This window comes from Macrosteles quadrilineatus, unplaced genomic scaffold (genome assembly GCF_028750875.1).
Source record: "Macrosteles quadrilineatus isolate MER2022 unplaced genomic scaffold, UCM_ALF_1.0 Scaffold_2__2_contigs__length_208266976, whole genome shotgun sequence".
NCBI classification, from domain to species: Eukaryota; Metazoa; Arthropoda; class Insecta; order Hemiptera; family Cicadellidae; genus Macrosteles; species Macrosteles quadrilineatus.
Window position 1 is genome coordinate 14,696,497 of NW_026542595.1, and position 27,221 is coordinate 14,723,717.

The 27,221-nt window shown below is 34.8% G+C and overlaps 1 protein-coding gene across 1 annotated transcript in view; it reads left to right on the top strand.

Annotated features, from left to right (window-relative positions):
* LOC128985574 (Kv channel-interacting protein 1) overlaps positions 1–27,221 on the top strand; it is a 236,633-nt gene that overhangs the window by 200,381 nt on the left and 9,031 nt on the right. Inside the window, exons 3-5 of the mRNA XM_054405188.1 lie at positions 17,018–17,088; positions 23,715–23,879; positions 25,520–25,630. Coding sequence (XP_054261163.1) covers positions 17,018–17,088; positions 23,715–23,879; positions 25,520–25,630 — 347 coding nt within the window. The remainder of the gene's footprint in view (positions 1–17,017; positions 17,089–23,714; positions 23,880–25,519; positions 25,631–27,221) is intronic.

The window sequence follows — 27,221 nt, forward strand, 5'->3', positions numbered from 1 at the left end:
ATAAAACTCTATTTGTCACAGTATACATACCACCGTTTAATGTAATACCAAACTTTTTACACTGATTTGGGAGTGTAGGTAGAGCTTCCTTAAGAAACTCTGTAGTATACAGACCTTGACAGAGATTATTAACACCACTGTACGGTTTGTTTCTAAAAGTCATTGGAACATTATCAGGTACTTTAGAGTATGCAACGTTATAGCTAATGTCGATATAGCATTTTAAATTTAAAGACCTTTTATAGACTGTTAATGGGGACCTTATAGGAATAGTTCGTTCTGTTAGCAATATACATCGTGCTACATATGGAATCTTACATCCATATTCCAACATTTCATTACATATTTGAGTGAAATTTACACTGCCGTGTAAGTTGCGCAGAGGTCGGACTTTGCCAAATATTTCAGGAAGCGGTCTAAATCTAGATATCATATTTTGTGGGTCTCTTACAGTACAATTGTACATATCCTCATGATATATTACGAATTCTAAAGGGACATTATTTACTTCACAGGAATTTATAAAGTTTAGCCAGCACGCCCTGTTATAAGTTCTTTCGCTAGCAGAAATCATTAGTAAAACTACAGGTGGTATCATGGCAGACCCCTTAGGTTTTTTATGTCTCCAACATCTCCTATTAAACTGATATCCGTGGGGAGGTTTTTTACTACAATAGTTCCCACAAAACTTATTTTTATTCTTGTAATAGTATGAGCATAAGTTTGATTTAACATTATGAAGACGGGTATTAAAACCTCCCAGATCATTATATGTATAGATACGAACCATTATAGCTCTGTCACGAAACTGTCAATTCCTACCCTATACCTTCCCTTATATGGGCCAGATGTTTTATCGATTACCAGAAACCCAAAGTTGTCACACCATGCCTTAGCACAGATCTCTTTAAATTTGTCAAAAGACATATCTGTGGTGACATGATCGTTGAATATATGTTTTAGATTCATTTCGTCTTGTTTAAATAATATAATAAAGTTACTATTGTCCCTTATTAGCTGTTTCGGAATGGCACTGTATGTTTGTCCTAGGTAAAAGGTATCTATATTTTTATGCCTACCCATAGTAAAATAAGCTCTAATATTATCATGCTTTTCACAAGAAATATCATCAAACACCATTATTGAATGTGGTTTAGCCTCGTTAGGGTGTACTACTTTATCATTATCTCCAAACTCAAAATACCCTATTTCTTTAGGCATAACATTTTTTAAGAACCTGTATTTCGATTGATATAGAGACTTTGAAAAAATATAAATGTTTTTAAACCTTAATCCATTTGGGTCAAATAGTAAATTAAACAACACGTTTGCCTTGCCTGATGAGCTTGGTCCTGATATAATACAGCGAATAGAGTCAGGTAATAATGTACCGTGTTTTTTACGATGTGTAACCATGCCTGATCCAATGTATTCATCAAAATTTAAAACAGAAAAATCAACGTCTTGCTTCACAACACGCATTCTGACTAATTACCATGAATTGATAACAGAGAGATATATAGTTTTTGAACCGAGCAGACATCACACCATGTGCTAATTAACAAGTGATATCTCTTCCCAGAAACAAATCTTATCATAACCTATAGTTCAAGGAAGAAGTATTTACGCAAACACCAGAGTTATCACACCAAGTCCTTGGCATCAATCCAAGAGTCATGACTGTTATCATAACCTTTCCACCGAACTAATAATTTAGAACCTTTCTTCCGCAAAACTTTTTCAACCAAATATACATTACCAGTCTTAGATTTACTAATTTCTTCTGAATAAAATCCACCTTTTAATATATCACCTTTAGAGTCTTGCAATATATAAGTTACAGGTTTAGTAGGTTTAATTGCATACACTTTAAAAACTTCATTTGTCCAATTTGGTAGATAACCTTTTTTAAATGTCTTTTTGTTTTTACTAATTCTAACATTATCACCGATTTGAAATTTAGCTTTAGTTTGCCGCTTAACACTTTGTCCGCTATAAATTCTCTTTAATATATTTTTAACATCTTTTTGTTTTACATCCTTTGGTTTCATACCAATAGTCCTATGTTTAGTGTTATTATAGGATTTTACAAGTCCTGATAACAAACTTACCCACTCATAACTACCTCTGGCAGTAAATAGTTTATACATTTTAGTTTTTAAAGTACGATTAAATCTTTCTATGATACTGGCTTTAAGCTCAGAATAGGTATGGTAATGATTTATATCATATTTCCGCATTAAACTGCTGACATGTTTGTTAAAATACTCTTTACCTTGATCAGTTTGAAAGTTTTTCATTTTATTTTTAGCTAAAAAAGGATCTAAAACTTTAGCTACCTCTGGTCCAGATTTGTCTTTTAACGGAATGGCAAATGCAAACTTGGAAAAGCAATTAATAATTGTCATAATATATCTATAGCCTTTATTAATTTTAGAATATGGCTGCATCTCAACTAAATCAGCTTGGTATAAATCATGCAATCCCTTAAGGGTCACTTTACGTCTAGGGTAGTTTCGCCTAGCAGGTCTATGTAGCTCCTCAGCTATAGCGCTTTTACTAACCATTTCACAAATGAAGTATACAACTGTTTAGCACGTGTTTTTAAAGGTTCTCACACAAATCAGTGATTCTCATTAAATAAATAAATATCAAGCTAGCAATAAAAACAACAAGTACAAATAGTTTGTCAGCTAAAGATTTAATCAGACGAAAACCTGCCAACAACATACTAAATTGTAATAAAGTGTTTAGTTAGAGATTTAGACTGAAATAGGATATTGTTTGCTTGAGTGGGGTTTGAGACCACTCGTGTATACTACACCCAGGTTAAGCATTACATGGCCAGTCCAGCGAAACTGGTAGACGCCTTGTAACACCCTCTCCCTTTTTAGCAAACAAAAAGAAAGAGAATTTCAAGTTATTTTTTTTTAGAAAACTAAATGTTTTCTAAAAAAAATAACAAATAACAAAAGTAAAAACATTTAGTTTTTACATAATTTACAAGTGGCTTTATGGAAGATGAATAAAGGAGCCATGCAAATGCGGCATGTTTCTTTTGGGGTTTTAAACTTTGGATACGTAAAGCTACCTCTTCGCCTTAAGTGAGAAGGAAGACCAACCATTCTTCCACAGGTAGTACACCAACTTCTAGAGCCTCGTAAAGACTCATAGTAGTTTAGGGTTACGTAACCGCAGTTTTCCTTATGATAGTTCAAAACATCCTGCCTTAGCGTTGATGGAAGATCAACACATTCTTTTACATAAGGTAAAAGGATGGCGTTTGAGCAAATTGTTCTAATTGAAAGCTCAGACAGAGACAACATGATGCGGTGGAGACCAGAGATAGAATGATACTTTGAACTTTGAATCTCAAATTATTGTTAAATATCCATCGACCAATCACAGCCCCGCACTCTTATTTACAACCAATAGGATTCAAGCTTATTACGACCAATCAGAGAGCAGTATTTTACTTGTTTTAAATTTTTCCCACCGGACTGAAAGACCAACCTAAGGTCATTCAACTATGTCCTTCATTCATACATACACTCAGGTTTACAGGTCTTTTATTCAGCCGTGCCATTGACCTTCATTCACAAATTTGTGGCAAACGCAGGAAACTCATTGTTCTATGGTTTTTAGGCCAACCTGCCATCTACGTATGGATTTATGGTGTTTTAAGCCAACCATTACGTAGGTGTCTGTCCACAAACAGGAGGTTTCATGGTTAAGCCTTACTAACTCCCACATTCACACTCACATTCAATGGGGTTTTTTATTCATTTAAAACAAGTTTTACTATATTTACAAAATTATAAGACGTTATGACATTATTAAAATGTGATTCAAAATATATACCAAGATTTAACATGGTTTCTTTTGCTTTATTCAAGATGTTTATCCCATTAGGGACAGGAAATCGTATAAAACACAGCACAAACCCATCACTTTTAGCCTTTTTTACAGCTGTTCTAAAATGTCTTTTTTCTGTTCGAATGCACTTGTATTCATTCTCACTCCCTCCAGTTTCTCTAATCAAAACACAGAGAACGTGTTGAAGATTACTATCACAAGGAAACACGGTTACCTTACCTGACTGTTCAGTTAAAATTGCATTCAAGGATTGATTTTCTTTAGACAATAAATCATTTGATGTTTTAAAGTCTGTATTTATTTGAGCAAGTTGACGATTGGATTCATTAGACTGAGTAAGTAACTGTAATAATGTATTTTTTTCAGCTACAAGTTTGTATTCTCCATACTTACGTACAGAGGGCAACACTTTTTCAAACACCCAGTCCTGGAAAGTCTCCGCAATAGGGAGTTTTGATTTCAATATTAAAGAATACAAACCTGGTTCATTAATGTAAACCGTATGTGGTTGATTGTTAAAAGGGAGCGGCATTTCACCGCTCCTTATAAATGCATAATTTTTTTTATATTTATCTTTAACATGGGCTTTAAGTGCATCTCGTGATCTAGAATAGCCTAAAATATCAGCAATTTCCTTACCTTTAAACCAAGGGTTATCATCAGAATCAAATAATACAGACACATGCCGGTCGTTAAATATATAAGAAGTAAGATGAAACATTTTCACAAAAAATGAGTTATGTCAGAGTATGTCTGATCAGCATGGGATCAAATAAGAGAATGACGGTGACAAACGTATCACTGTCTGGTACCCTTGGTCACGTGATTCATACAACAGACCAGTCACTTCGGTTCTTACAAATTTTTAATTTACATTCACACAGCGGTTTAGGGAAACATTCAAGACAGATATTTTGCAAATCATCCCAATAAAACTGTAAGCATTTGTCCTTACAGCAAGTAAAACAACTTCGAGTTTTATATACTTTAAGTTCAACCAATTTAGGTACTGGGGCCTGGTAATTTTTACAACGACACATACAATAACCAAAACTTTCACATTTTCTACATGCTATCCCATCAACATGAACCGAAGGGGTTACAAAACATTTGTTCTCGCAACAATAACGGTTCATTGTTAACACTTTCGCTTCCAAACAGAGACTAAATATTTAAGAAAGTTCCCAGAGTCACGCGGCATTAGGAGGGGGGAGGTCTTATCATCCAACCTCTCTTAGTCAAAAAGATGGTTACAACACAACAGTATGTTGTTAGGACTGGTGGGTAAGTTTTTGTTTTTTATATCCATAGGGTAAGGTACCATACTCACCCTCATGCTTCCTTTTAGGTCCTGTAATTTGGAAAACTTTAGTTTCATTTATGGTAACGATGTTCCGGTCTTTAGTTCTGCGAATTCTAGTTTCATTAATTTCTATTTGTCGTCTAGTTTCACTAAGGACCATTTCTTTTAATTTTTCAAAGTTGAGCGTTTTGGAAGTCTTAAAATTGAGTGTGAGACCCTTAATTTTGCAAACTGGGACCAAGATCTGCTTATTTGTTGACCAAACAAGATACGCGTAAGTTTTTGGACCCCCAGAAACAAATTCTACTATAAAAGATCCAGGTCCGTACTCAGCCAGCTCATCGGTCATTTCACCAAGATAATCCCCCGTAGGAACTCTGTACAATCCACCCTTATATACATATAATACAGAATCAGTATCATAATACAATACCTGACCACCAAGGGCATCTAGATGCTCATAGAGCTTTAATCTCGCTTGAGCTGTGGTGTATGCAGCTATCACTACGTTTACATTAGTCAAAGGTTCGCCTACTTCTTCTAAGTACTCCCAACTTACAACCACAACATCATCATTAACAATCTGTATTCTATTTACATCTATTTCCGGTTTGGTAAGCATTTCAAATAGTGTTTTTGAATCTCTAATAATTGTAGCCTTGGTTTGGTTTTCCCTCTGTCCAAATTTACCCCAAAATGAATTAAGCATTAGTTTGGCTAATGATCTCAACCCCCCGTTCTTTGTTATTTTACTTTTGTCCAATCTGATACCTTCATGCCTGAAATAATCTTCAATATATTTATCTTTGTCATCTTCAGTCTGACACCAGCCAGGGTACCCCGAAGCTTCCTGTTTCATCTTTAAAAATTTATTAATAAAATCTGTAAATAAACCCCCGTTTTCATATGTGGCTACCTCATACTCCCACAGCTCATACATATCCAAAACTACATAGCCCTTTTCCACTGCCCTTCTGATTTCATCCATAGTCCAAGTTCCTATTAAAGCTCTATCCCCACTTTCATGTTCACATTCACCCTGATTTTGAGATATCCCACAGGTGTTGCATAGGACAAACATCAATTTATTGTTTATCTTTGCTGGAAGGACAGGATGGTAAAGATCCCTTGGTGGTAGCACTTTACACTTAAGCAGACCATCTACATGTAAGCCTCGCTGTCTGCACTCATTATCTCCCACATAAATCGTAGGATGACCAATAGGATACTTACCATACTTACATACATATGGGTAAAGAGAGCAAACATCAACATATTCAATGGTCTCCCCTTTCCCACACTTGTGGTAAGTTTTAGCATTACCTGTTCTGCCTCCAAAGAAAGACTGTCTAGGGTCCAAAGGAAGATTATTAAGAATGGGGAGTGTTTCCAAGTGTTTTAGATTTCGGTCCTTTTTTAACTTACGAAACTCACACTCCCACATCTCAACTACTTCATAGTCATTAAACTTGGCAATTTTAGATTTGGTCCTCTCATATCTCAAGTGAAGCGAGTCAGAGGGATCCTCCTTCAGAGGAGCATCTCTGTTATAAGGATAACATTTGGAGCAACCGTGCCAATAGCACCCGTGAAACTCATAGATCTTTTGTCCATCAAATCCATCAACTTTCAAACCAGAAATACTAATCTCCTTTCCAAGCCCCGCATGTTCTATCCTCACTTTACGGATTTCCTCCTCAAAACTTAGCCATTGGATAGCTATAGCTGACTGATTATTCACAAAACGATAGCCGTTCTTAGGAATAAGTCCAATCGTGTTTGGTTTCAAGAAGTTTCTACGAAAGGCCAAATTACATGCACTAGCAATAGTTACAGCTTCCAAAAAAGGATCAACATTACACTCTTGGAGGAATATTGTCCTGAACTTAAGACACGCTTGTGCTAGAATTTCCACATCTGAGATGCAGTATTCTAGGATCTCCTTTTTAAAGTCAAAAACATAATTCTCAGCCACTCGTTCATCATACCACTTTTCAAAATCCCTGTAGGACTTTTCAAACATAGTCTCTGGACAATAGTACTGTTTGTCAGGCATCAGGCCTACATAGTTTTGATTGGCAAGAGTGTTAAGTAAATGGGGGAAGTAGCCTTTCTTTCTTTCAGGAGGCAGATCAAAAGCCTTGGGGAGTGCAGCAAGGGCCATGGGGAAGTAACTTAGTGAGTCCACAAACCTCACGTTGTCCATTTCCATCAAAATAATTTTTGTACCCCTCATGACCAGTTCAGGGGTGAATTTTGTTCGTTCAAGCATATACTTAAGCAAAAACTGAAAATCAAAACCCTGACCATTATGGGCGATTACACAAACATTTTTAAACTGTTTACGGGTTTCCATTATATAGTTCATAAATTGGGTAACCGGGTTAGAGTTGAAGACTCTCGTACGGTTTTTACAAGCAATACAAAATTTAGCCTCAATACATTGGTAACAATACTGTTGTGAAACACACAAGTTAACTTTATGTTCTTTCTGGTCAGGATCAGTGGAGAGTGGCTCATCTTGACGGGTTTCCAAATCAAAAAATATATACAGATAACCTTTAGATGTAGGTTTACCCTCGTTGGGTTTCATGTAACATTTATGATTAGGATCTTGAAAAGATTCACAAGGTTTACAATAAACCTCACCACACTTATGAGGTGTAGGTCTTCCCTTAATCATGACCAACTTATCACAATCAAGACACTTTTTCACTTTTTTACATTTATCAATTTTGTGGGCTATAAAACACCTTTGATTTCTTAAAATAATATTACATTCTGGACAAGTTACTCCCCCATGTTCTAACTTACAAGGAGGTGAGATGGTCTGACAGTAGCAGCAAATATTGGAACATCTATGTTGAGTTTTATGATCATAAGGGACATGGCAAGCTTCACAATAATATTTACAAACAAAAGCAGCAGTTAGACTGGTAATGACATTAAAATGACCGTTACAGAAAATCAAGTTAATTTTAGATTTAGCATTCTCTGGACGACCCTCAAAATACACATCACGCCCTTTCCTATCATAATTGTAAACTGTGATTTTATAATCAGTCAACAGATCTTGAAACCTTTCTAGTTCAAGAATTCCAGCACCATTCTCAGGCATTTCTACCCTAGCCCTCCGGATGAGCTCTTGCGCCATCACTGTCTGCCTTTTCCTATCATCTTGGCGAATCGCTTTATATAGAGGATCTTTAATTGCATGAGCAACAGCTACCACCAAGGCACGAGGGAGACACAAATTATCATTATTTTTTATCACAACAATTCCAGTCCTAGCCTTACATTCCTCATCAAAAGTATTATACAATCCAGGTCTTTTACGGGTACCCGAACCTACAGGGAGATTCACTCGCGTACACTCTACTTTAAAGGTATCCGTTGACTTGATAGATTCGGAATTACTTTGTACAATACCCCCAAAAATCTGCCACAACACATCTTCGTCGATTTCCCCAGCAGGTCGAAACGCTACATATCCATCTTTACCTTTAAGATTAAGGCTTTGAAGGGTAAACCCGAGCTGGTCATTATCATGAGCCTGATCTTTCATCTTTTTTACAATGGAAGCAAATGCCTGTCTCAGCCAATCAAACTCACTAGTTTCAGGAGGAGGATTAGAAAATTTAAATATAGTCTTGGTCCCATAAAGTCTAAATTTCTTAACATAGGACTGGTCCTCACTAATAGTTTCAACTGGTTCAACAGCAAAAGCCATTACAACGAATATTAAGGAAAATCTAAATATCACTACTATTTACAAACATAATTAATACACCATAAAAAAAACTTAATATTACTACTCACAACGATAACCTTTTTACAGAAGAACACTACACACAATTCAGCAAATGTCACAGAGCAAAAGAACTACACCTATAAACACCACCAAAGTAAGAGTGAACCAGGATTTTTAATTCTCTCACAGATATACCCTTCAACCAATCACAGATCACCTATTTATAACCTATCAGGTACAAGCTTATTTCAACCACTCACAGAGCACCTGATTCAAATATTTTTATCCGTTAGTTTCAATACAACTGTCACTTATTTATAACCAATCTGGGACGAGCTTATTTTCAACCAATCAGAGAACGCCTAATTCAAATATTTTTATCCGTTAATTTCAATACCACAGTCACTTATTTATAACCAATCAGGAACGAGCTTATTTTCAACCAATCAGAGAACACCTGATTCAAATATTTTTTCCATTAATTTCAATACCATAAAAGATAATCCATAAATCATAGAGGAACACCAAAGAAGTAATTAAATATTATAATTATTAAATTTATATTAACATAAGAGTACACAGTCTTCAACCCCTCCAAAAACAACAACCCCACCCCCAACTCCAACACCCACCCCCAACACTAAATCCACCCCTTAAACCACCCCCTACTCTAAATCCACCCCTAAAACCACCCCTAATCCAAAATCCACCCCTAATCCAAAAAAACCACCCCTAAAACCACCCCTAATCCAAAAACCACCCCTAAATCAACCCCTTCAATCCACCCCTAGGCAACACGCAACACACCAAAACTACCCCTGCTAGATCGGGGCGACTTCTACTTAGGCCCAAGTTGTCGTTTCTCTCCTGTGAAAATGAATGGGAATAAACCCCCACCTAGTAAAACGTCAACAGGCCCAGGGCGGTGGAAAGTAGGGTCAGCTAGGGTATACGGTTTCACTATTTCCAATAAATTTGGATCAAGAGGAGATCTTGGCATGTCCGAGGTAATCTTATCCAAAATCAACATTGGATGATTTTCTGAAACTTTGTTCCCACTTAGTGTTTCGATGTCCACATAGCCCATTCCCTTTGGGGATGTAAGAGACTGATTGATTCCATTAACACGAAGAGTTGACTTTTGACGTTTAGTTCCCAACAGTTGGGCTGCTCTTTCTGTTATGAAATCACATTGACTGCACGAGTCGATTAGAGCTCTGAAGACATGAGCAACACCTTGCCTAGACACCAACTTTACCAATACAGTTGCTAATAAAACAGTGGTGTTCTTTTGAGGTCGAGAAAAATTTGTTGATACTCCAGCAAATTCATTTTGACTTTGAGATGAAGATGAACATGATACAGCATTTCTTGATGTGAGGTCTTTCGATGGTTCTAAATGTAACAGGGTGTGGTGATTTTTATGACATTTAAAACAAGAGTTTTTCGATTTGCAGATACTGACTTTGTGATTTCCAAGACAAGAGAAACAACGTTGCTTGGATTTGATTAGTTCATGCCGTTCTTGAGGAGATTTTTCTTTGAATAAAGTACAGGAATATACTTTGTGTCCAGGTTTAGAGCAAACGAAGCAAGGGAAATCAGTGGAGCTTTGTGTTGATGCTAGGGTAAATGGTCTGGGATGAGTCATTTCATTATTGCGGATGAAGTTGGACAAAGGTGGGATATTTGAGTGAGGTTTGACCCATTTACTACTATTGGGTGAGTGCATGGACACATCTTCAGCATGTGCACAATGATTTGACAGAAAAGTTATTACCTCATTGACTGAGGGTAGAGATTCAGAGTCATTTCTTGAAGATTCATATTTATTTAACAATTTTGAGTCTAGTTTTCGTAAAAGCATTGATGCTAAGAGAGGATTGTTTTCCACTACATCACAGCCTAATGCTGTTAGAGCTTGGGAATTTTCATTAAAAGAGTTTAGCAAGTTTCTGAGATCCTTAGTAGAGGAAAAACTAACACTAGGCAAATCAATGATTTTATTGATGTGGAGAGATGAAAGTCTTCGCACTGAATGGTAACGATCTCGCAACATGTTGTACGCGATGGTGTAGTTTGCTTCAGAGATGGGTAGGGATTTGACCAGATTGAGTGCTTCACCAGATAAAGTACTAAGTAGATATTGAAATTTAGCCACATTTGAGAGAGATGAATTTGAATGAATTGTGGTATCAAAGAGGTTGATGAAGGCTATCCAAGTTTGAGAGTCACCATTAAAGTTTTTTAATTCTATTTTCGGTAAGCGCACCACAGACATGTTAGAGTGTTCCCGTTCATTGAGATGAGAGGTAATAGATTGATTGCCATCATTGCCTTTACTTTCCAAAAGATAAGAATTTATTTTACTTTCTATGCTGATACAAAGTTCATTTATTTCCTCCTGTCGATCAATTATATCTTGTTCATCATAGTCACCAGGCAGAGTGGGCACGTCCAGTAATTTTCTAATGTGTTCATTAAATTCACAACGCTTTTCATTGACTTCACTTTTATAGGAATTAACCTTTTGTTGATCAACTAATTGAACATGATCATTTTCTGATATAGTGTCAATAAATGAAAGAATATTATTGAGACGAACTTTGATTAGGTTAGAAAATCTGACAAAGGTTTGATACTTCATTTTGTATATTAAAATGCACTAGTGAGCTGATTGGAGAAATGTGGTTGTAAAGGCAAAGATTGAAAGGGGTTGAAATATAGTTACTAAGGCAACAGAATCAAACATTCCAATTTGTCAGTGTAAACATTAGTAGATTTTGAAGGTTAAATTTTGAATATCTTGATGAAATAACAAATAATAATGTACAATATTAGTAGTTTTGAATATCCATATTCTTGATTCTTTCATCCGGCTCGAAGGACCAATGAAATTATTAGGGAATTTAAAGTGGAGAGAATAGTTTTAGGCTTGATGTAATGGAACTGAATAGAGATTACCATGAATAATTAACTATATCTTACCAATCTTGATTTTAGTCTTGAGGTTAATATTGTCGAAGAAAGAGAAAGTCCTTTATATAACTTTAAAATACAATTACATAATCTATAGAGAAAATCACCAACAAATAAATGCAAAATGAATTAGGAAAAAACTGTAATGTATTTCTTGACCATTTTTAACAACATTAATATTATCAAAACAATAATCACATGTAGTAAAATTGAAAAACCCAAAAACATGTGTTGGAGACAGACTAAAATAAAATAAACCATAGAATACTAAACAGGTACTTTTCCCTAGAATACACGGCCTACCTACTTAAGAAATAAAATTACAAACGTCCAAAAACCCAACGTTGTGTGATTTTTGTCACATTTCCTTCTAATGTTATTAGATAGCCTTTACCAATCATTGTTTAGAGAATAGGTACGTAGGGCCTAATCTATTAAATAACAAAAAGTTGTTTGTATGAGGTTGTTTTTTTTAAAAACTGACACCGATAAGTTTACATTAAAAGTTGTTTACAAATAAAGCAATTATTGGGAAATAACTTTGATTGCCGTTTTAAAAAGTTTTACGAGAAAATCAAAAACCAAGAGATCAATAACCTCGGGACTTGATTAACTCATATAATTGGTCGGCTGTACTATAGTTCTCAACTGTGAACGTTGGTTTTTGGTACCGGTTCTATTCCTTAGAACCGTTGGTACTGTTGGTAGTAGAAAGAATCATTTTTAAGTACCAACACATCACTGTACTTTACAAATTAGTTGGTGTTGCACCTTATTTATTATTACAGGCGTATTCAATTTAATTGATGTCTTAACTGTACAATTTTTGCTTTTTCTTTTTTTGATTCCAAAATGTTAGTTTATGCTAAGAAAACGATAACGCACTTTAGTAAAACATTTATTCAGCTAACCATAATGAATTGTTTAAACGCTTTATAAATTACCAATCGTCTATACCAGGGTGGCTGGACCACCCTGGACCAGTCGTCTTCATTTCATATAGTAAGCCGTCATTTCGGGTCATCATCGGTCCAAGCAAATATACATTGTTATGATGAAATTTGATGACATTAAAAAATTATTTTAGATACTAATTTTACAAGTACTTTGTTATGCTTAAAGCGTAGCAAACCCCCTAATTAAGTTCTGTATTTTTGTGTGTATGTCTGTTAGTAAAGCATTAATGCCCTTATTTCTCAGTGTTTCACGGAAAGGACAAAAGTACCTTTATAATGAAAATGTCAACACGAATAAAGTGTTAAATTGGGAGGTTGAAGTAGTACCTTAAATACTTTTAACCATTGTGGAAGGTAACTTTCAATTATAGGCCTACATTAGGGCTATGCCTCATAGATCTATAAAGCATTTTTTAGTTTAATCATTGGATTTAACATATGGACCAACACGACCCAGGTTACATTTAATTTCGAAGCATTTGTTTTGGCTTGAAACTGTCAGATACTGTATTTGCGAAGGTTTATATACTGTATAATAGTTTTGCCAGCATATCTGAAAATATGCAAACCAAATTCTGTTCTTAATAAAAAGGTTTCAATAACTGACTACAATAAGATCCCCGTGCGTAGAACGGGCACACAGCTAGTTGTTATTAAAATTGTATTATTGTATACGACGGCGGATATTTGAACGCCTTCAATGTGAGGGACGCAATAGTTTATACTGTTGGACCAAATGATTTTGGACCATTTGAAGATGATCCCTAAACCTAAACCATCCAAAATATACAATTTTCCTAAGACCATAAAAAAGACTAAACAGAGGAAAGTACAGAAGATAACTCTTAGTCCACAAGCTTTACAGCTTAAGACTGAATTGAATGATCTCTACTTGAAAACAAAAGACTTGGAGTCCACCCACTTTATGCGGGAATATTATAAGCGACTAAAATATAAATACCGTGCAGTCATTAAAGAAGAGAGGTCCAATGAGATATTTAAAAGAATTCAGTCGTCTGATAACAAAGCGAAAGAAATCTGGCAAATCATCAATAGCAGAAGACCAAAGAAATCAAACGATTTTAAAGAAATGTGTATCAGAGATGATAACGGTGAGCCGACTTACGATCCCTTGCACATTGCCTCCAGATTCAATGATAATTTTGTCAAAGTCAATGTTAATAACTCAGAGAATGGATTGAAAACAAGCGTGGCATTGGTAGGACGACCTAAAGGCTCACTCTTCCTCCATTCAACATCAAAGTAAGAAGTAAAAGAAGTCATTGCCTCTCTGAAAAACAAAAATTCTGCTGGTTCAGATGAAATTTCAGTACGAATCTTAAAGAGTATGTCAGATCTACTAGCTGGAGCAATTAGCCACCTGATTAATTTCTCTTTTGTCTCGGGTTGTTTTCCAGATGCCTTAAAACTTTCAATAGTCAGACCAGTACATAAAAAGAGTGATGAAAAAGACCTCAATAACTATCGGCCTATATCCATTTTGACTTTTATCTCGAAGATTTTTGAAAAGGTTGTTTCAATTCGTTTGACAATTTTTTTAAACAACATAATATAGTATGTGAAAACCAACACGGATTTCTGAAAGATAGATCCACGACGAGTGCAATGTTTGCCCTCATTGATGACATAGTCTGCTCTCTTGATAAAGGAAACTGTTCCACGGGACTGCTTTTTGACTTGCGTAGAGCTTTTGACTCTGTTAATCATGACCTTCTAATAGAAAAATTACATACCTATGGGATAAGAGGGTTGGCGTTAGAATGGTTCAGGTCATACCTGAGGGACAGGAGGCAGTGTGTACGGGTATCGTCAGTCGATGAGCATGGATTTCTGCGGAAATTCAATTCACCTGAGCTCCCTGTCTCGAGAGGTGTGCCCCAGGGCTCCATCTTAGGCCCTACACTTTTTCTCCTGTTCATTAACGACCTTCCCATGGGTGTTGAATCGGCTAGGACCATTCTTTATGCCGACGATACATCTCTTTCCTTGTCCAGCCCTGTTGTAGAGACTCTTGAGCAATTGACCTCTTCTGAAGCCAACAAGCTAGTTCAGTGGTTTGAGAATAATCTGCTTTCGATGAACTCTCAAAAGACTCAACTTCTCAATTTTCATATCTCTGATCGATCTTCTAAGTATTTTAGTTTTCACTTGGATGAAGTTCCAGTACACCCAATAGAGAAGACACCGTTTCTTGGGCTGATCTTAGATGAGAAGATTAATTTCCATGACCACATTCAATACGTCATCAATAGGGTAAGTTCAGGGATATTTGCCATCCGCGCCCTTGCAAAGCTATCTAAGCCCGATGTCCTTCTTTCTGCTTATTACGGTCTCATCTTCCCTCATCTCGTGTACGCCTTGCCTATCTGGGGGTGTGAGAACAAAAGAACTCTATTTTTATTCCGCCTTCAAAAGAGGGCAATCAGAGCCATCTTTTCAATGAATAGACGTCAGGCTTGTAAACCAGTTTTTCTATCATCCGAAATATTAACGTTCCCATGTCTCTACATCTACAAGACATTATCCTTTCTGCACCAAAACACTGGCAAGTTTATCACTCCAACAGACCATCATTATAGTTTGAGATCCACAAATACCCTCCCAGTTCCTAGACACCACACTTCCTTCTTTCAAAACCATCTCCGATATAATGCAATAAAAATGTTCAACCATCTTCCCTCTCACCTCAAAGCAGTATCAAACCATCTGAAATTTAAAAAAACCCTACAATCTTTTCTTTTAAAAAAAGCTTATTACAGCGTCCGTAAGTTCCTGGCTGACGGCTAAAATAAACTATCAAACTTGTTTGATCATAGGTATCCTTAGTGTAAAAAAAGAACAGTATGTCAAGAAACTGTATGTTTCGCTAAATGACATGACCCATGCATGTAATTGTTATTTTGGTTAAATAAATGACTTATTGACTTATTGGTACCTACTATGCAACATAAGTAAATGCTTATTGCAGTTATACTCGTGATATGTGTTTGTAATGGGAGATGACACGGTTTTGATCAAATTTGGTTCTTTTAAATTACGGTATGGTGTAATATAACATAAACTATAGCCATAATAATGTTCTACCACTGCACCTAAACAAAATAAAAAAGTAAAGCATACCTGTAAACCAGACTGTAAACAATCCTACAGTACTTTGAAAATTTCCATAATGTATAAAGTTTTTTTTGCTGCTTGGTTCAAAGTAGATTTGTCATCCTTATGGAACAGCTGAAGCTAATTTTATTGTTAGTTCTGTACGTCCAACTTTAGAGGTAGTGTTTTTTACAATTTTTTTCTTGTTATTTTAGTCATTTAAACCCCCATTTAACCAAATAAAACGATATAATCATCAACAATAACTGGTCTCCTACTTATGTAACCATTGGGACATAAATAACAAGTAAAGCACAAATCATGAAAAAAATCCTAAAATAATATAAACAAAACTTCGTCTACTCCAGCGATCAATGTGGACGTACATGAACTAGACACGAAAAACAACCTTAAAAATTTACAAGGGAATGAGGAGCCTAGGTTCAAATAAATTAGCTGTTGTCATAAATGCAAAGAATATTAGTGCTGCCCCCTATTGGTAAACCCTATAACTTGTTAATGCTATTGAATATCATATAACCACAATGTGTAGTTGAAACAGCTGGCAAAATTATTTAATTCCTTTCAAATATGAATACTGTACGTCCATAAGGTTAACATGAGAAACTCCAGAGTCACTGGGGAGGAACCCGAAAGGATCTTTGAGATTAGAGTATGTCTTATTGTCTATATATGTTAATCGGGAACAAGCTATCATCATGCCAAATTTCAGCTCAATCCGACCAGTATGTAATGCGTGATTGAACTTCAAACAAACAAACACACAAACTTTCACATTTATAATATTAGTACTGTATGATACATACACATTTATTTCTTGTATTCATTTAAGCAAACGTCACTCTACTTTGTAAAGATCAATATCAAACATTCTTGTACACAGAAGTTTCGCTGTACGCCTAATAATTACCAAATAACTATTAACTTAAAATTACTATGTTACTATGTAGATTTAAATATTGGCTACATTAATGGATTTGTATGTTTGCTCAACAGTAAAGGATATTTTTGTTTCAGACGCCACCATGTACGCCCATTTTGTGTTCAAAGCGTTCGACGTTAACTGCAATGGAGCCATTAGCTTCAGGGTGAGTAAGTGATTGATACTATCATCATCTATAGAATTACCAACACTATAAAATGATGATGATGTGTTAGATTCATACTTTCCAACTCAACTCCATAAACTATAACAATTAGTTGTCTGTACAGGTGGCGCATTTATTGTCTGGCCGAGCTTACTAAACAAGTTTGGGGTTTTAGTATCTATATCTATCTATATATATAATTCTGTAAGACCAAATTTTTACCAGAAAATTGTGGACGTCTGGTAAGTCGCAGAAAAGTGGGAGGGGTCTTAAATTAAAGGTCTTGACCCCAGGGACTCGGGAAAAATAGCAGAATTCCCATAAAGTTACCAGAAAACGAGTTATAACGTAAAATATCCACCATAAGAAATGCATGGGGACTGAAAAACGTATGCATTCTATCAGCTGTTACTTATTTATTTGCAATGTTTACATTGATTCCGAAAGTAAATGTTGGTAAACAATGTTTCAAAATGAATTGTGTTTAGTTTTTTGTTTTTTGTTTTTATATTGAGCGAAGTAACTAGACAGGGTAGGGAAAGACCTGCAAGACGTGGAAGAGTGTCCAGGAATTCAACAGACTTCAGAAATGCAAAAGAGAACGTCATGTAGGGCCTAACTGTGAAAGAAATCCAGAAGCTGTTTTACAACCTGTCTTTAGAAGAACGCTGGAAAATGAGTTGAGTGTTGTTTCTCACAATTTAGGTCCTCCTAAAGCACTTGCATGCATTGTGGCGCTTTTCACTTCGCAGAGGAGGCCACAAATGGACATTTCAACGCATGTTGCCATAATGGACATGCCACAACCACAATTAAAGGACGAACTAAATGCGCTGTTTTTACATGATTCGAACTTCATAAAAAACATGAGGCTAATAATAATAATAACAATAAGGCTTTACAACAGTGCAATGGCTTTTGCGTCGCTTTCCGCTACACAAAAAGAGATTCCGGGAAATGGGCCTTTCTGTCTTAAAATTCAGGGACAAATTCATAGATATATTTCTGACTTACTACTGCGAAATGGGGAGTTTCCTTCATAATAATTAATAATAATTTTAACATTTGGTTCTCAAAATGAAAACTATAACAGAATTCGTAGGATTACAAAAAAAAATCTTCAATTTTAAAGTAGAAAAGATGTGCAATGTTTGGCTGTATGATTTCAGCTCTGATTCGTCGTTCTCCGGACTCAGGCCAAACCGTGTGCACGTTTCCATTTGTTAATATGTTGTGTTATTGATTTAATAATTATTTTACAATTGTATTTTTCATTGACACATCAGAAGCAACTAATATAAGTTACGACTCCAACGGAAGGAAAACCAAGATATAAAAAAAGAAAAGCTGTTAATTTTAAGTAACATAAAATTAATAATTTTAAAAACATATTTCGAATATTTGTATTTTTATATATGGGTTTTTATTGTAGTCTAAATTAGGGGCTATGGCCCCTACAGGCCACTAGTATATATATAATTCCGTAAGTCAAATTTTTGTAAAGAAATTGTGAGTGACTGGATGGCCGTAGAAGGATGGGAGGGGTCTTATTTTAAAGGTCTTGACGTGAATTTTGAGGGAAAACTATTCATTTTTCTTATTTTTAGCGAATTTCCCATAAAGGGAATAAGCTATTACCGTAGTACTCATGGTAAGACCTGGACCCGGGACCGATTTTATTTTTCGTTTTGAGGTCCCTAGAGGCCAAAAATAGCATCCGTTCAAATTCATATATATATATATATATATATATATATGTGTGTGTGTGTGTGTGTGTGTGTGTGTGTGTCCGTTAGCGCGATAACTCGAGCAAAAATGATCCGATTTTGATGAAATTTGGTACAAACGTGTAAACCTACGTTTATTCGAACGAGTTCGCGAACCAGCATGATCGGACCATGGGAACGGGGGTTTATGGGGGCTTTTATGGGGTAAAAATGGGTTTTTCTAATTTTTGACCCAAAAAACTTAAATTTTTGCAATTTCTTTCCAAACTATTTTGTAGAGCTTAAAAAAACAAATAATTTAGTATATTGAAGCGTTATAATGCGCCTAATAATTACGGAGAAAATTCAAAAAAATTGTAAATTTAAAATTCCTATGTTATTCTTATGGAGGATAAGTAAACTGTTGTAGTTTGCTTATTTATTAACATATTTTGCCCAAATTTGGAAAATGTTTTTATTTCTTACTAACTATTAACATTTTACATAAAAAAAACACTTTAACCCTCCCTGTTGCAGCAAACCTAATCATGTGTTAAACTGATTTGATTTAAATAGGGAATAAATGTGATATTTTTAAAGAGACATTTTAGTGTAAATCCAATCAGGCAAATGGAAATTCGCTTAGTCTGCAGGTTTGCTGCGGCGGGGGTATTTTACCATAAATTCGCAACAGAATAAAACTTTTCCCATTAAAACAACATGGGGTTTAATTTGTTTACATCTTTTGAAATTAAAACAGCTGTGCCACGGATTTGAAAACAGTGATCAATACACACATTTGGTTTACTTTTAGCCAGTCAACTATGAAATGTATACTATAATAAAACTGAAATATTGAAGATTAGTCGGAAAAACGTCTGCATTCTTTGTTTATATTTAAATCATATACTCAAGTTTTATTTTTTCATGCTTTTACGTTATTGTCGTGTTTAAGGAATAAACGACATAGAATAAATATTCTGTATAAATAATCAAAGAGTCGAAATTAAATCTAACTTCTGTTTTGTTTTTATTTTTAAATCATATGTTCAAGTTTATTTTAAATGATGTTGTTTTCTTTATATTTCTACACATTTTAAGCTTAAGGTTGTGTAAATATATACAACTAAAATAACCTATAAATGTTATTGGTTCTAAAATGGTGTATTTGCATTCCTTCGTAAAAATTTTTTTAGTGCAGTGAATATACAACGTAGAGTAATCATATTCGATCATACTTTTATAAAATCACCAGGGATTCAAGATGGGATTCTCCTTAAAAAAAAACACTTTAACCCTCCCTGTTGCAGCAAACCTAAGCATGTGTTAAACTGATTTGATTTAAATAGGGAATAAATGTGATATTTTTAAGGAGACATTTTAGTGTAAATCCAATCAGGCAAATGGAAATTCGCTTAGTCTGCAGGTTTGCTGCGGCGGGAGTATTTCATTTTGAGGTCCCCAAAGCCCAAAACACCATATATATAGCCTACTAGCCACTATACCCGTGCCTTGCAACGGGGTCAAGATGCGGAAGAGGCAATTTTGGTTCTGAAAATAATGGCAAGCAGCTTGAGAACGCTAAATAGAACAATTATTATGTTCCCTAGATCTGCTGTATGTAGATAGACATTTATTAATTTACTACTAGTATTAACTGGCTGCATAAACACAACTGAAAAAAATCCATCCATTCCACGTACGGTATAACAGCTTTTTGTTTCTGCTTGGTACAAATTACCTGTTGTCATAAATTTTAAAAATAATAGTGCTGCACCCTGTAGGTAAGCCTATTAACTTGTTAATGCTATTGAAGATCTAATCACAGGATCAAATTGTTTAGCAAAAACAACTTCTTTAACAATTTTATTAGCCGATCAGCATTACATTGCTATACAGGTTAGGTATAATATAAGAAATAAAAAATAACATTATTAATTATATTAACATAGGTAGAGGTCAGCTATGGCTAGCCCCTCAGGCATTTATTGTCACTGTTTTAGCGGGTTGGACTGTAAATGCGCTGTCCACCAATGAAACACAAATAAAAAAAAATGGTTATAGCCTAATAAAACATCTTGAGGCAATCTGGATTTTAGTCGGAGTCTCTGGATTTCAGAAGGTTGGCCTGTGTTATAAAATCCAATGCTGCTGGTTAATGGAAGTTTTGTAAATAATTTTGACGTAATTTTCTTGATGAAATCTTCTATAGGTTTTATTCCCAGTTCTAAATGTATTTGACGGGTTCGAACATACCAGGGACATTTTAGAATTATCCTTAAAACTTTATTTTGAAATGTTTGCAGTTTACGAGCTTGATGAAGCAGTTCCCCACACTGGGCAGGCGTATAACAATAGTGGACGTAGAAGTGTTTTGTATAGAAGGGTTCCATTCTTAATAGACATACATGATTTTTTGTTTATTAAAGGAAACAATTTTGATAATCTGCCATAAGCCAAATTTAATTTTTTATTAATATGAAATTTCCAATTTAACTTTTGGTCGAAGTATACACCTAAATATTTTAACTAAATATATATTTTAAATATAGAAACAAAATTTTAAATGGCCGCCATTTTGTTTTATGAATTTTTTAAATGTTCATAATTTTTGTGGCTTTTTCTAGTTGTCATAAATGTTTTTGCAAAGTTTCAACTTCGTATCTTTTACCACTTTTTAGAAAACAATTAATAAGCGAAAAAAACAAAATGGTGGCTGTGTGGGTAACTAAGGACTTCCGGTCAGTTTAAATATGACATTTGGATTTGTTTCTTACCCAGGAACAATACCCTAAAATATCCGACACGAATTCTGAAACACCCTGTATAGATAGATAGGTAGATAGATACAGAGTGATCAACTCAAGGAGGCCATCATTGGGATGAAACGGTAAGAATTACAGAAAACTTTAAATGGGGGACAATCCTTTTTTTTGTGGCAATTAAAAATATGACTTTAGTTTTTTGAAATTCAGCCGCCGTTTTCCAAAATGGCGGCCAACTTTGAAATTTCGTATGGAACACTCTGTAGTAAATAAGTCAAATAATTTTAAAAATTGTACCCACATTCTATAAAGACCATAAAATACACAGTTTTCCACTGTTCAAGTTTGCCGCAATTTTTAAATAATAGAATTAATATTTTTAACGAATTTTATGGTCTTTTTGGAACTTTGAAACTTCTTATGGAACACCCTATATTTTATCATGTTTTCGGATAAAACATGCAATTTAAAAATTTTTTTTATTCCTCACATTCTTTTCGTAAACCCACTCGTTTCTGGAGTTACAGCCTATGAACAAATTACTTTCGGTGTACATGTTGCATCATGTAGCTCATAAACGAGTAGGTTTATAGGGAAAATGCTAAATATAAATAGGTCTTAAAATTGCATCTATATTCCAAAAAGACCATACAATACGTAAAAGATATTGATTCTATTATTTCTAAAATGGCGGCCATTTTCCAAAATAGTTGAAATAGTTTAAAAATTGAAAACTGTGTATTTTAAGGTATTTTATGTATTTTTGGAATGTAGATGCAATTTTAAGACCTATTTATATCTAGCATTTTCACTATAAACCTACTCGTTTAGGAGCTACATGATGCAACATGTACACCGGAAGTCATTTTTCATAAGCTTTAACTCCTAAACGAGTGAGATTATGAAAAAAATGCCAAGAATAAAAAAGTTTTAAAATTTCATATATAGGGTGTTCCATGAGAAATTTAAAAGTTGGCCGCCATTTTGGAATGGCGGATGAATTTCAAAAAACTTAATTCATAATTTTAATTGTCACAAAAAAAATAAAGGATTGTCCCCCATTTAAAGTTTTCTCTAATTCTTACCGTTTCCGATATCCCAATGGTGGCCTCCTTGAGTTGATCACTGAGTAGTAAGTGAACCCAGCTTCAGCTGATTTCAACTTGATTTACTTGCCAACTTATCAACCAAGTACGCAAATATGATGTATAAGAAATATTTTTTGGATGTTTGCTATATTAAATTTTAAGCTTTGGGTAGACTTGTCTTGTTTGTTAATATACTGGGCCTCAATTGTTAAGGAATTAAGGCTCAATGGTTAGGTGAGTCGGTGGCTCAGTCGGTAGTGTCACGAACTCCGGGCCCAAGGCATGCGATGTCGTGGGTTTGGATCCTGGTCACTGTCGAAAACATTTTATCAGTATAGTTCACCTTTGTACTGTACCGGCTCACCCTTTGCTTTGCTGGATACGTTCCACACACGGGCAGTTAGTCTATGTGGACAGGCAAATGCAACGTTAAAAAGAGACCCCCAACATCTTAAAAAAAAAATTGTGACTGTCAACCATCATCAGATTATATTTATACACGAGTAAAGGCATTTGCGTTTAACATTTAAGTATAAATTTGACAACAATAATAAATTACAAGTAATTTATGAAAAAAGGGCATATCACAGTATAAAAGAGATAATTGCTGGATGCAAGATATTAGTTAAACAACCAGCCTAGGTCAAATATATTAGGAATGTAATAAGAGAGTTTGAGAGTAGAATACTGTGATTAAGACCCAGGAATGTGTTTAATGGGTGCCATTCCTTCCCCCACCAGCCATCATCCAATCTATTGATCATAGACACATCTCAACTCAATTAGTTGTCTGTCATATTATTTTCAATATGTATATACTTCATATGTTATTGTAACTAAATATTTATTACATTAAAAGTGTATTTCTTAAAATTATTCTCAAGTTGAAAAACACAGGCAATGAAACCGACAGGCCACTGTAGGCCTACCCTAAAAATACTTTACCTAAAAATGTAAATATAAAATTTTTTCTTTACATAGCGCATAAGGGGGGTGTATAAATTGTGTACAGTATTTTTATTATTTATTTGATATCTGATCATCTTATCTGATTGATACTTTTGCAGGACCTGCTAGTAACGTTGTCGACACTGTTAAGAGGCTCCATCTACGAAAAACTGAGGTGGACGTTTAAATTATACGACATAAACGGTGATGGCTGTATAACACGGTCTGAACTAGGAGAAATCGTACTGGCCATCCACGAACTCATGGGGCGTCGCTCACATCAGGTACAGTTCATGATTTTACTGTCTGGTCCATGATATGGACACATCTTACAATGTGGTCAAGGCTGGCCGTAGGGCTGGTCATCCAAAAGAGGGGCGTTACTCACATCAGGCAGGTAGGCTGTACATTTCATGATTAACACTAACACTATAACAATTATAACAATCTCTTATGTAATTACGTGAGGGCTGTTTTTTGTGAACAAAACTCCTCCGTTATTTCTGGATCGATTTTAACGTTTGAGGTGTCAAATAATTCGTCTCAATTCGTAGTTTTGCATACAGGTTTTAGAATTTAAAAACTCTTACCCTTAAGGGCACGAGACACTCTCAAAGGTCGCATTTTCCCCATAAGAATTACATTGAAATCAAATGTTAAAACAAAAACAGCTGTATATAAAAAGAAACTCGCCAGCTTTTTGGGAGTAAATATTGATGTTTGTAATATTTAGGAGGTTATAGACAAATCTAAACAGTCAATCAGTTTTGTTGGAAGAACAGACAACTTATTGAGTTTAAAGGAGAAATATTGAAAATAGGAGGATGAGACAATTAATAGGAAATCTTATGAGAAGAGAAACGTATGAGAAGAGTAGAGGAGAGGCCTGGTCTCACAGTAAGGAATCCAGGTACACAATCACTTGGGGAGATGAATCATTTTTGCCAGTTTATGCTAAGCAGCTTTTTGGAAGTAAAAAAAAACCATGAAGAATATTGACACTTCATGTTGTCACAGTGGTAAAGTAAACCTACCTAAAGTCAGATCAAATAAATATATGCAAGAAATGTTTACTGGTAATAGCTTTAAGTTTGGAAACATTTGTAGAAAACACTAAAAAATAAGGTCGGGTCCAAAAAATTCTAAAATATTTTTACAAGAAGCGTTTATTATTTCAAAGTGCTATTAAATAGCGTGAGTATTTCAATTAGTTACATAAGTATTTAGTCGGGTCTTTTAAACTCATCGAAAATTATGACCGTTATTAATGTAGTTTTAAAATAACTTCTGTATAATACCGGTACTTGAAAATTGCTCGATTTCGAGCAACAGGTACACTAGTATTTCTTATTTTAGTAAAACTTGATTATATAGTATTAAGCTATATGGAGTTTAGTCAATTTATTAAGTAATATGGAATATTTAGTCAATAGTCAAGTTAATACAATTTTTGTACCAGGGCAGACTAAAGAAATTGTGAACTACTGTAATTGACCAACAACAAAAAGTACTATTATTTTCATTCAGTCAATTAGCCATATCCTACTTTACAGAGGTTATTAATTTGTCTTATCTCAACTATAGATTCACAATTCGTGAGACATGAACTGTAGTTAGCTCGTGATTGTGTTGGAGCTGTCGCTGCCAGTACCTTGAAAGTGCTGCACTAACCATGACATGCAAACATGCCGCATTGTTTGAATTTGGGGAGGAGATACACAAATGTATGATGGTTATTGATTGTATCTTTTTGCTTGTGGCAATATACAAGCAATCCTAATGAAGAGGAAAATATATTTTACAAAAATATTGTACAGTAATTTTAAAACAGTTTGATAATCATTTCTTTATATTATGTGGTTAATTGTTTTGTGATCGCTAATTGTAAGTGCCTTTTGTAAATAAATCGATGAATTATTTACAGGTTGAGGAGGACCGGAAGGCGAGAGAGCAAGTGGACTTTGTATTTAGAAAATTAGATATAAATCAAGATGGCGTTATAACATTAGAAGAATTTATAGAATCCTGTCTAAAGGTAAAGGAATTAGTATTACAACTAGGATTAATATTTTAAGAAAATAATAAAAGATCTAATACGAGAGTTAGATATTCTTCAGATCTGTACAAAACTTCACAACCATGTATCCATGTGTTGTTTTTGTGATCAATAAGTATGTAAATATTTGTTAGAAAGCCATCTACATAATTCCACGAGAGAGGTTTTTTAGCATTCTTTTGGCAACCCATCTTCCCAGACTTCAAGTTCTTAAAAATAGTACACCATCTAATATGAGATGCAAAAATGCCCATCTTAGAGGGTAGGCCTATGCTTGGATTTTATCCAGCTCACAGCTCCACTATTAAATATGTCTCAAATGTTAGTCAAACTGAGCTCTGTAATTTATCATATCTTTTTTACTACCACTAAAAAAGGTAGACACCAAACTTTGTTGAATTTTAGATATATTTTATTATATATTATATTAGGAAGTGTTTACCTCCAAGTACTGACCTTTAACCATCCATCTCAACTCAGGAAGTTCCAAACTGCCCATTTCCCAAAATAACTCTTTTTGCTTTAGAACTAACTTAAGTGTTTGTCTGGTACTTTTCAAACATCTTCCACCATCAAAATCATAGAGATGTTTCCTCCATTTTATTCATGATTTGCCCCTGAAAGATTTACTAATAAATCTGATACCCACATCTACTGAATTGATCTGTACTAGTGTACATGTTGCTCGAATTCGAGCAATTGCAAAGTATTACAGGAGTTATTTCAAAACGAATAACAGTCATATTTACAATGAGTTTAAAAGAGTCAACTCAAAGACAACACAGGCAACACAGGTGATTGATAGAGGGCCAATTGAGAACAGAAAGTCGTGTTGGGGTAGTGTTGGGCCAGGGTCAGGTGCTGAATGTGTTGAGTTAAACACAGAAAACATACTACTAAACCTATTACGCGCCACTGTTCTGTAGTTGCGGTCGTTATCACGATTAAACTCCTGTCTATGTTTCGTTGTCGTCGCGTCGGAGGCATTTAAAAGAAAAAAAACAACAAATAAACAAATTATATCTACACAAAACAACGATAAATGCACAAATTTAAGTTACAATCATGCTAACACGATCCGTCATAGCGACACAAAACAACGATAAATACACAAATTTAAGATACAACCATACTAACACTATTCGACTTGGGGGTTATGTTTAAACAAACTCAAATAGTAAATAAACGTACTCAATGTGTTTCATTGAATTGAAAAATAAATAACAGCAGTTAAATTATACAGCTGATCAAAATGTAAACAATTATGTTCTTCATAAGGATAACATGGGAACTTTCAAAGCCACTGGGGCAGAGCCCAAGGGACTTTTTCAAAAATAAAAGGCCAGTTTGCAAATCTACGCGGCACGCTCTTTCCAATGAGACGTCAATGGATAAAATCGTTTAAGAAATGGCGGAGGAGTTCAACCGACAAAGTTTCATGTAGCGTATTAATTATATAGATGACCAGCTCTCTAATTCCAAGGAATAGACAGAGAAGTTTATATCTTTTTTAAAGTCTTATTAACCTCTTCAAACTTATCTTTTTGAACTTTAGAGGTGTCAGCATTAA